General features: G+C 41.7%; 1 protein-coding gene across 2 annotated transcripts in view; it reads right to left on the bottom strand.

Annotated features, from left to right (window-relative positions):
* Window positions 1–12,335, bottom strand: part of dctn6 (dynactin subunit 6) — a 33,705-nt gene that overhangs the window by 10,872 nt on the left and 10,498 nt on the right. For both annotated transcript variants that reach the window (XM_063046497.1, XM_063046498.1), the window contains exons 3-5: window positions 12,152–12,257; window positions 4,353–4,441; window positions 3,209–3,256 (exon numbers count right to left, since the gene is read on the bottom strand). In XM_063046497.1, coding sequence (XP_062902567.1) covers window positions 3,209–3,256; window positions 4,353–4,441; window positions 12,152–12,257 — 243 coding nt within the window. The remainder of the gene's footprint in view (window positions 1–3,208; window positions 3,257–4,352; window positions 4,442–12,151; window positions 12,258–12,335) is intronic.

Raw genomic sequence — 12,335 nt, 5'->3', positions numbered from 1 at the left:
GGTATCGTCAAATGGGGGAACCAGCCTAACCTCCTGGGTCGCCCAGAACCCTCCACCTTGGTTCGGCACGAGCCCCTGCTCGGCCCTTATCTTTAACTTCTCCAGCTCAAATTCCCTTTCCCTCTGTTTCTCCTCTCTCTCCAACTGCCTTTCTCTCTCTTGCCTTTCTACCTCTTTCTCTCTCTCCCGCCTTTCTAACTCTTTCTCTCTCTCCCGCCTTTCTAACTCTCTCTCCTGCCTTTCTAACTGCTTCTCTTCGTGTTCTAACTGCCGTACCCGGAACTCGTGCTCGAGTCTCAGTTTTTCAAGCTGTACCTGTACCGCGTCTCCAGCAGGTTTTTCAATAGACACCTCCCCCAGCTCACCTTGGGGAAACACACCTTTAGATACATAGTGCTCTACAATAGCTCTGTGTATCTCCTCTCTCCTCATTGTCGACTTCACCTTAGCAAGATTCACCCGTTTGGCCACAGCTATCAATTCCGATTTCCTGGCATCCTCTAATGCCTCCAAGGTCGGCGCCTTTATAAATTCCTCAACCTCCATTTCTGCTGTTTGTCTTTTCTTTCTTTCGGGAATTTTAACCCAATCAATTTACTCCGTCCCAAATTTAGCGTTCAAAATCGCGGACGAGAACCCCACTTATGTTACGTACCCCGTAACTGGGTTGCCAAACCAGCAGAAATGGATCACTCAGTTGGAGTCTGGAGTACTAGAACTAAGAAAGTTTTATTAAAGAAACAAGCAACACATTAATCGAAAGGATAATAAATGCAACAATTCAACAATGATAACCACACATGTGCACAGAATTAAGATAACAGCATCAATCAAGCTCTATCGTTGTCTAGGGGTTAAATGACCAATTTCAAAATGACTCAAAGTTCAGTCCAGTTTGTAGTTCAGTTCGCAGTAATCGTTGCCATGGCGGTGGACAACGTGGGGGAAGAGAGAGATAGAATAGGAACAACTCATCATTCAGAACGGCTTCACTCACAGACCAGCGGGATGGCTCACAGACCAGCGAGATGGCTCACAAACAGCTTTTGGGCGGGTCCTTGGTGATGTCACCTGAGGTCACCGACTGTGACCCCTCCTCCAGATGCGGTCGATCCTCTGCAGTGAACTCGGCACCCAGGCAAGGGCGGACACACACCGGGTTCCCGCTGATTGTACCTTTCCACCCTGTGCGTTGTCCGGTACTTCTCACCACTCGTGAGAGGCGCACCGCTTCCAGGGTCTCGTTACCTCGGGTGGCGTGTGTGTCTGTCTTAGCGAACCTGTCCCTTTTTATCCCCCTGCTGGGGTATCGCCTGTCCATCACTTCAAACAGTTCAGGGTTCAAAGGGGGGAGCCGCTCCAGACAGCTCTTCCTCCCACATCCCTTCATTACACATCTCCAGACGCTGCTCCATTGTTCCTTATCTCTCCTTCCCCTGAGGGCAGGTGGCAGACCAACTGCTGATGCCACTGATGCTAGCCCAGGCCAGCAAACATCTTAATTTTATGTGTATTCTCGTAACAATACATACATCAGCTAAATAAGTACAAGAAAAATGGGCATTGCATGAGGGACAACAGAGAAGATCCCAAAAACGAAAGCCTGAAGGTAAGGAACCAAATGTTGAAGAGATGGTGTGTGTGTCAGTGGACTAATATTTTATAAAAACAAGTCATATGAGGTAGCTAAGAAGTTGAGTTATGAAGATTTTAAAACAACAGATGGTTGGTTGTTTCAATGGAAATGTCGGCACCACATTAAATTCAAGAAAGCACACAATGAGAAAGACAGTGCTGATACTATAAGTGCAGAAACTTAAGCTCTGAACTTGAGCTAGTGACTACAAGGAAATTTATTGTTGGATTACAACACTATTTCATTCAGGAATGCAATGAAAGCAGTCCATTACCTGCACTGATTTTGTTCATTTATGCAGTTAATCAAAAGAACACGGCAGCTTACAGTGGATGAATTTCTCCGTCAATAACAATTAGGATCTAATACACAGTTCTATAGTACTGAAGTGGCACCAGAGGTAGTCATAGCCGAAGGGTGGTGATGGGGACGAGCTCACACTGCTAAACAAATGCTCTTCATGGCATGCGTCTCAAATAGCCTCTGACAACTCCCAGCCTTCACGCGAGACATAGTTCTTTTGCTCAGTGGAGCTGTTCTCACTGACAGAAGGGGCAAAGGTGGGCCACTGGCGCCTTAAAACCAGTTGCTCCGGGCAGATGGGGCTCGTTCACCATGGATGGTAGCTCATCTAGGAGAGGGGAAACTCCGATTTCAAACCTCCGCTGCCTTGCGGCTATACCCGCTCATGGGAGAGGATTTGGGAGTAAACCCCGAGGAAATATCTGGAGTCAGAATCCCGAAGGCGGCTGACTGCTGTACCCAGCACCGGCACAGCAATTCCTGTGACACTGCTGGCACCAAACTGTATCAACTTTCAACTTTCATCGTTCCTTTGGACCTGTCAATCAGCATGGAGAGGGGGTCCCACTGCATGGGCAACAGACGGATCTTCATACTTGCACCCTGGAGAGGCCACTCCCAGTGACCACCCGAGGCGCAGTACCCATGGTCGACCACGACTGACGGAGGCCACACACACACACACAGTTCTGTAGTAGTGTTGCAATAGTGTTCTAAATATATAACTTATTAGTCAGTTAAACAGTAGTTTGTCTTTTTTTTTTAAATACCTTTTTAACTATTTCCATGAAACGTCCACTAATTGGGGCAACCACATAATTGGGCCAAAATGTACTGGTCCTGATGTGTTCTAATTAACCGAAATCCACCAATATTTGGTTTTTATAGTGTTTTAAGAAAAAATTGCTTCTGTGCCTTAGACTACCTGCATTCATTTTAACTGTTCAATAAATATTTTTGTTGTCAGAGATAAGAGCATACACCTTTGGCACTTCTGCCTTTAAACATCACAGATGTGTATATTTGTGTGGTGTTCTAAAGGTCTGGCAGTAGATTAAATAGTTGCAAAATATTTTGTCCATTTTGACAGCTAAGGCAACAAATTTTCATCAGCTTGGTTGGTCACACATTTCCCTGCAAAAATCCTACAATAACTGGGAATAGCAGATAGTGAAACAAGTCACTGGTAAGACAGGAAAACAAGAACTACTAAATTTTATTTCAAAGTGTTTGATCAGAATTCCATTTTCTTTCCCAAATGCAGCTTACCTTTAGATTCAATTACATTGTTATCTCCAATCTTCAGAGCTTCAAAATCTGATTTAGATAATTAAAGAAACCATTTTTATTATTCCAGTACCATTTATTTTCTGATCACTTTCATTTTTCTCTTCTGAAGATATTGCATTATCTTCAGACCATCCTAAAGTATTAATTGTTACTGCAATTTGCCTCTCACTAGCTCTTAGACATGGATGTTACTTCTTTCAATGCTGAGATTAACTTAATTTGACACTTGTAATGTTCAGATAGTGAATTTTTAGAGAGGTCCAAGAATGCAAAATGACTTAAGTAAAATTGTAATTACCACAATAGCTACTTTTCTGTACAGTAATCATTATATGAATTCAAACTCATATTTTAAATTAAGAAATTAACCTTATCTCCATTACCCAACAATTATTTGTTCTACTGGAATTATTGCTGGATTTGGATTTGGAAACACCTACAAAGCACTTAGACAAAAAAAATTAATAAGCCATGTCGTAGCACAAAGCAAATGGCGTTTACTGCCAACCAGTACTACAATACTCTTATCTCACGATACCTCTCATGAGAGTTTTCTGCAGTGTCAACTTTAACAAAACAATGTTTAATAAAGTTCACTGTGGTTTTTGAATCTGTTATTTGCAGAAAATATAGACAAAGATCCAGCCAGTAGTTTAATGACTTTGTTTAGAAATAAATTCCAGCAAAAACATTTAGTGGCTGCTTGTTTGGTAGTATTCATCTATAGTCATGCTGTCCACTATATAAGTTTTTGTTTGATATTTGGACATAACCAATTGGAAAGGAATTTGTCTCAGTTACACATGGTCTGGAGTGTATCCAGTAATCAAGAATGCTGATTACAACAGAGATTCAAGGAGTTGTGGAATTGAAGATAAAACTAAAAAGAAATAAAACTACTGCAGATGGTTTTCATCTTAATGCTTTTACCCGGATTACAATAATCACATATCTTTAAGCTAACTCATTTACAGTTCAGATGGAAACAAATCTATCAAAATAATTCTTGATTGGAATGGTTTATAGAAACAACATCGTTTGTAGAAACTGAATTCTTACAACTCACCTAATCATAATAATCTGAAAGCAAATCCTATTGATAATTATTTACAAGAAAGGATACGGCAACCAACTTCAAATACATTGTTTGTTCCAATAGTCATAACCTTAGGTTCAATATCTTCCTTTTGAGGCACAAGATTTTCTGGATAGCTGGAAGACAGCAGCAATTTTAAATAACACCATAAAACAAGATCTTGTCTATTTCAAAAAGGAAAACTGCATTTTTGTTGTTGTTGCACCTTTAGCATAGGAATTGCCCTTGGGTAATTTGTAAGGATTAAAGAAAAAAAGACACTGAAGGGTTTTGTATAATGTTTGGAAGTGGTGTCTGAAATTTACATTTAAACTCTGAGGTTTAAGGAAGTTTACAGATTCAAAAAGTAAAATGAAGAAGTTGGGGATGAATTTTGTGGAGTCAGCAATAGCAAAAGAGTTACATTAAAATATTGATAATATCACCCTTTGGATTTTGTTAGTGCTAGGATAGTGGATTTTCGAGACAATTGGATATTATCAATGCCCAAACACATTTATACTTTGTTTTTTTACATATCACACAGTAGTATAATAAATGTTCCAGTGAACCAGTTGAGTTTAAAAGGAGCAGAAAACGTAAGGTACTCCGGACCTTGGCTTGAACTACAAACCTAACCAACTTAGGGAACACTGGTATTCTTGAGCTCACTCTTGGCTCCAGCCACACACCCAGCCTGCAGACCAGACGCTGGCCCCAACAGCACTTTGGACCTCCCAAATTTAGCTGCACACCCCACTAGGCATCCTGCTCACATTTCACACTTTTGAGTGAGCCAAATACTAAACTGTCAGGATTACTGAACAATCAGATGGCAGGTCGCCAGAGATTTAGAATTTTAAAATGTAAAGTAGGATTCAAGAAAGATGCAAAGGTACTGTTACTGAAAGGTAAAAACAATAAAACACACAAAACACCTAGCTTTTCTTCTCTGGCGTAATCAGCCTTAAATATCACTTACTTCCCTTCCATGTTCACTATCACCATTAAATGGAAGCAGCTTCGCCAAGACTCCAGGATCTTAAATCACTTCACGCTCCTTCCTAGAGCAATGGACCAACTTGCTGTGAAAGTGATTTCTTCATGTAATGCTCACTGTAGGTTCTTCTAGCTCTTTCAACCACAAGCCACCCAAACTTAATGGCACTCGTGTTAGTCATTACTGCTAGTATGTCTCATCCTCAAGTAGCGCCCACTCCACTTCAACCACGCTATGCGAGAGCCACTTAGAACATTATCTCCCAATTCCATGCCAATCTTTCCTGGGAATATCCCTCTAATAAACAGCTTGATGCAAAGTCATAAATATAACATTATCACTCAGTGGCCACTTTATTAGGTACACCGGATCATTAATGCAAATATCTAATCAGCCAATTACTGTAAATTCCGGTGTATAAGTCGACCCAGAGTATAAACCGACCCCCCATTTTCAAAGTTAAGAAAGTGACCTTTTCATGTTACCTTTGTATAAGCCGACCCTTTTTGTACAGGTTTTGGATCAGGGAGGGAAGTTTTGGATTAGGTTCCCAATGGTAAAGAATCCTCTGAAATGTAACCCACTGAAACCATTTAGCGCCCATCGTAATCACGTTAAAACATAACACGGGGTGGCGGGATCAGTACGTGTACTCAGTATTGAGTTTGCAACCACCATGTACGAAAGATTAAAATGAATGTGATATGATGCTGGCTTCAAGCTGAAGGTTGTTGATTTTGCTAAAGGAACGAATAATTCTGTAGCTGCTAAGAAGTTTAGTGTAAACAAGAAACAAGTGAGAGAGTGGAGAAAGGCAGAGGACACAGTGAGGGAAATGCCAAAGACGAAATGTGCAAACCGCGGGAAAACATGCCAGTGGCTAGAACTGGAAGAAAAAGTTTTAGAGTGGGTGAATCACCAGCGATCGTCTGGATACATTGTTACCAGAGAAATGATTCGAGTTCAAGCGTTGAAATGGGCCGTAAAATACCGTGAGGTCAGCGAAAACTTCAAAGCTACGCGAATGAAGTCAGTGCACCCAATTTATGAATAGATATGATCTTGTGTTGAGACAAAAAACAAAGATTGCTCAGAAGTTGCCGAGCAACCTTGAGAATAAGATTATGGCCTTCCAATCGTTTGTAATCAAGCATCGAAAGGCACATTCTAACCCACTCTCACTGATTGGTAACATGGAAAAGACACCAATGTTCTTTGATCTTGCTGGCAACCGCACTGTCAATCAGAAGGGGGAGAAAAAAGTCCTTGTCAAAACATCTGGACACAAGGAGCAACATTTTACTGTCGTGTTAACGTGTATGGCTGATGGGATTAAGCTACCACCGATGGTGATTTTTATGAGGAAAACATTCCCGCGGGGTGTTGTTGTTTACGTTCAAGAACGTGGTTGAATGGACGAAGTGGGTCGCTTGAAGTGGGTTAAAGAGGAGTGGCGTCAACATCTCGAAGATTTCAGGAAGGAAAAGTCTGGGACATATTCAAAGCGCACTTGTCAGGTGAGACAAAAGCAGCATTGAAAGCTGAAAATACCGACATTGCAGTCATCCCCGGTGGTTTGACGTGGTTCCCCACTCAAAGAATTCATGCGCCGAAGAAAGGGACGTGATTTTCGGAGAGTCAGATAATGAAGAGTATGAGAGTTTCAAGCTCTGAACATGTGACGACAACAGTGCGTACAAGTAAATTGAGAAAAAGAATGTGTTTTGTAGATCTTTTCCTTTTGTGTAGATTTCATACGCGTTTGTATTTTCTTTTGTATCTGACTCAAACAGCCAATAAATACGACCTGTCTTCTGTGTATTCATTTTTCCAAAGTTGGCACCCTCTGTATAAGCCAACCTCGCCCCCCCCGCCTAATTTTAGGACCAAAATTTAGGGCCAAATTCTCGGCTTATACACCAGAACTTACGGCATATGTCAGCAACTCAACACATAAAAGCATACAGACATAGTCAAGAGGTTCAGTTGTTGTTCTCACCAAACATGAGAATGGGGAAGAAATGTGATCCATGTGACTTTGACCATGGAAAGATAGTTGGTACCGAACGAGGTGGTTTGAGTATCTCAGAAACTGCTGATTCCTGGGGTTTCTATGCACAACAGTCTCTACAGCTTACAGGAAATGGTATGAGAAACAAAAAATATCTAGTGAGCAGCAGTTCTATGGGTGACACCTTGTTAATGAGAAAGGTTAGAGGAAAATGACCAGACTGGTTCAAGTTGACAGGAAGGCGACAGTAACTCAAATAACCATGCCTTACAACAGAGTTGTAGAGAAGAGCATCGCTGAACGCACAACACATCAAACCTTGAAGTGGACGGGCTTCAGCAAGGTCCCCCAATTAGCGTTCCACAAGGGCCAAATTATGTCAAGCATGCCAAGCCAAGGGTCAAAACATCCAGGGTTTTTTCTCATTGTGCCAGTAAGTTGTTTTATGGGCAGATGTTATTGTTGCTGCTATTACTATTATTATTAGTAGTAGTAATGGCAGATGTAATTTAATGTGGATAAAAGTGAGGTTATCCATTTTGGTGGCAAAAACAGGAAAACAGATTATTATCTGAATGGTGGTCGATTAGGAAAAGGGGAGGTGCAACGAGATCTGGGTGTCATTGTACACCAGTCATTGAAAGTGGGCATGCAGGTACAGCAGGCGGTGAAAAAGGCAAATGGTATGCTGGCATTCATAGCAAGAGGATTCGAGTACAGGAGCAGGGAGGTACTAATGCAGTTGTACAAGGCCATGGTGAGACCACACCTGGAGTACTGTGTGCAGTTTTGGTCCCCTAATCTGAGGAAAGACATTCTTGCCATAGAGGGAGTACAAAGAAGGTTCACCAGATTGATTCCTGGGATGGTAGGACTTCCATATGATGAAAGACTGGATCGACTAGGCTTATACTCGTTGGAATTTAGAAGATTGAGGGGGATCTGATTGAAACATATAAAATCCTAATGCAGGATGCAGGAAGGTTGTTCCCGATGTTGGGAAGTCCATAACGAGGGGTCACAGTTTGAGGATAAAGGGGAAGCCTTTTAGGACCGAGATTAGGAAAAACTTCTTCACACAGAGAGTGGTGAATCTGTGGAATTCTCTGCCACAGGAAACAGTTGAGGCCAGTTCATTGGCTATATTTAAGAGGGAGTTAGATATGGCCCTTGTGGCTAAAGGAATCAGGGGGTGTGGGGGGGGAAGGCTGGTACAGGGTTCTGAGTTGGATGATCAGCCATGATCATACTGAATGGCGGTGCAGGCTCGAAGGGCCAAATGGCCTACTCCTGCACCTATTTTCTATGTTTCTATGTTTCTAGTAGTAATAATTTAGGCCTGGGACTCTCAAAGCCTGTGTTGTGGGTCACACAAGAAAAAAAAATGCACTCTTGAAACAAACTAAGTCCAAAACCAACCATTTAATTATGACTCTAGCTATTACAACTGTCAGCTCTCACATTGAGAACTCATCTGGGACTTAAAATACACACACATATACACACACACACACACACACACACACACACAGTAAGCATGGTAGTCTTCACCACTTCTCTTCCACACAAAGAGTACTGCCTTTTCCACTGTTTCTGTTCTCTCATTTAATCTATTTGTTCTTTTTAATTAAGCTATGTAGCATTTGAAGTATGAAGTGTAGCTGTAAATGAAATTATCGGTATTATTGTTGTTGTAATATTATTATAGCACAATAAGATTGACAAATGGACAAAAATAAATTGATTCACCCACCAATCAGCGAGAGAAGTGATAGTGACGGGGTGAGGCAATCCTTCTGATGTGGGGCCTGTATTCTGTTGTGGCAATCCTGAGGCACTGGCCAAAATGTACATTGGAGAGTCTGTTTCTGTCCTGGTTCTTGATAGAGTTCATTGAAGAAAACGATGACTCACGTATGTACGTGGAGGGGAACTGTGTGAGTAGGAGCATTGCAATTGCTCTTGTGTTTTTGAATTGAGCTTGGGGAACCACGTTGATCCAAGTCACTCCCCCAATGTCCTTGTGTTGTGCTTTGAGCCAATCAAATGTTCCCATTTCCAAGACCTCCATCTGAAGAGTTGCCTCATCTATGGAAGACACCAGCCTTTTGGCCTCTGCAGTCCACTGGCTGTTAGCCGAAATGGAGAACGGCTGTCTCAGGAAGAGGAAGCTGTCACCTGAGAGTTTAGGGGAGCTTTCAAATCGTTCCCTGAAATTTTCTGCCAGGCTCGACACGAAATCCTTCATCACTGGATCCTCCCGCATTTCGTTGTTCTCACAATGCTCCCGCAGACGTGGAAAGTGCAATTTTCTCCCGTGAATGTCTCTCTTCAAAAGGTTCAGCTTTGACCGGAAAGCTTCAATCGCCTCGTATATGTCTGCAACAGTGTGGTTGTTGCCTTGTAATTGCAGATTAAGTTGATTTAGATGAGATGTGATGTCACACAAAAAAAAACATGTGCCATCACCTTGTTGTCACTTAAAAACCTCTTAAATCCTTGGGCTTTTTGGCTCTGCAGTCTGGATAAAAATGACACAAGCTCATCGCGCAGGTCACACACCCTCTCCAACACACGGTCTTTGCTCAGCCAGCGAACATCATTATGCAGCAAAAGATCTTTGTGTTTCGCTGACATTTCCTCCAGCAATGCTCTGAAAAGGCGATGTTGCAGACTAGAACTCTCACGATCGAAATTTACCAGTCTCGTCACAGTATCCATCGCCTCTTTCATTTCCCCACACAGTTTAGCGCACAACACTGATTTGTGAATAATGCAATGAAATGCCAAGAGTGCTGGGTTAACAGCGACAAACCTGCTTAGCAAGCCCTTGCATTGTCCCACCATCGACGGAGCCCCATCGGTGACAACAGACGCAATTTTGCTCACATCCAAGCCATTCTTCTCAAAGAACTGTGTCAATTCGTTAAAAATTATTTCCCCAGTTGTGTGCCCAGACAAAGGAAGCAAACAAACTAGCTCTTCCCGAAAGGTCTTCCCATCAAAAAATCTTGCGAATACAAATAGCTCTTCCATATCGGTTTGGTCACAAGAACAAGTCTATGATTAGAGATATGGCTCCAAATCGGTGAGTAGATTGGAAAAACACTCCTCTGCTAAAACTTCTACTCTTCTTGTTGCCGTGTTAACCGACAATGGCACGGTCTTTAATAACTCCACAACCGTATTCTTGGTTTTCTCATCATGACTTAAAACTTCACCAACCATAAATTGCACACGTTTTAATCAACTCAGCATCGCGCACTCTACAGGGGCATAGGTCAAGTGTACGGTGTGGGATGAGGTTAAAATAAATTAGAGCAGCGCACGCTTTATTTACATGTTATGACAGGTGCTTTCACGTAAGTGCCAATGGGTCGGCGCGGTCCAGACATTTGGTTCTCGTGGTCCGCCTATTGGGGTTGTCTGGGCTACAGCATCAGAAGAGCACACTACGTTCTACTCCTGTCAGCTAAGAACAGGAAACTGAGGCTACAGTGGGCACAGGCTCACCAAAACTGGAAAGATGAAGATTTTAAAAATATCATTCAATTTGAGGAATCTTGATATTCAGTGTACTTCAATGTCCTCCACAGTCACCAGATCTCAATCCAATAGAGCACCTTTCGGATGTGAAGGAACAGAAATTCACAGCGTAAAACTGCAGCTGAGAGATCTGCAGCAACAGCGTGATGCTATCATGTCAAGATGGACTAGAATCTCTAAGAAATGTTTCCAGCATTTTGCTGAGTCTATGCCACGAAGAATTCAGGCTGTTCTGAGAGCAAAGAGAGGTCCTATCTAGTACTGGAAAGCTGTACCAAATAAGTGCCCACTGAGTGAACAACTAATAAAGATGAATTATCCTTCCTCATTCATTTCAACTCAAAGCAAATATCCCTCTTCAGTGTCTTCCAACTGCACTCACCAATTTCATCCTTTAATTACAAACTTACCAGTAATGGTTTCCCTTTTCTCTGTATGGAATTTCCACATCTTTTCTTATTCCCATTTGTTCAGTGTATTTCTAGTAATTATTTCACTTTTCATTTCTTTCTCTCAAGGATCGATGCTTCAGGCTATATTGTATTTCCTATCTACACAGTGCTTCTTGGCAATGTTATCCCAAAATAAACACCAGTTTCCAATGAAATTCAGGTACTCAACTACATCTCACTACCACCAATACTTTTAAATTATCACATTGCTCAACCATTATCCAAAACTGGATGGAGAAGTTTCAACCAACTAAATACTGGGAAGACCAAAGTCATTCTTTTATGTCCCAGTCATAAAATACTATCTCTACCTGATAGTATCCTTGTCCATAGCAGCTGTCTAATACTGAATGATATTATAGGTGATCAATATTATATCTGCCGAGAGATTAATTTTGCTCCACATATTCTCCCCATCTCGAAGTCAACTTGTGACAGTGCTCAACTCCATTCCTATAATGGATTATCAAGTGGAGGAACCATACTGTTACCATATAGTTAACTATTCATGTTTAAACCCTCTATTTGCTCCGTATTTGTTATTCTCCATAAGCTTAAAAGCTCGAGTGCTCATCTCATGCTGAGAGGTTTAGTTTCAATACCCAACAAGCACCATTCACTCATCAGCACCACTTTGCTTGGGGTGTACATTCTCTCCCAGTTAAGCAACAACTTTCTTCAAAACTGTCACCCTTTTCCAATTCTTACATGTCTGATTTCCTTGTTCTTCCCAATATGGGAGGAAATATTTACAGAACAACATAAGCACAATAATTTTCTGTTATATTCTGGAATCTTTATCTGTGAATACCCATTTAGCATTTGCTCTCACACATACCTGTTAATAATAAGTGCTTGTTCTTCAATCAAGTTCCCTTCTCCAATGACGATCGGTCCTGCTTCTGCGATAATACGAGCCTTAGGGTGAACTACTGTCCTAGGACCTTAGAAAAGAAACTGCATTTTTACCCTCATGCTACGCCTAATGGAGAAAGCAATAGTTTTAAACTGTGAACCAGACT

This window comes from Mobula hypostoma, chromosome 4 (assembly GCF_963921235.1).
Source record: "Mobula hypostoma chromosome 4, sMobHyp1.1, whole genome shotgun sequence".
NCBI classification, from domain to species: Eukaryota; Metazoa; Chordata; class Chondrichthyes; order Myliobatiformes; family Myliobatidae; genus Mobula; species Mobula hypostoma.
This window is presented reverse-complemented; position numbering and strand designations above follow the sequence as displayed.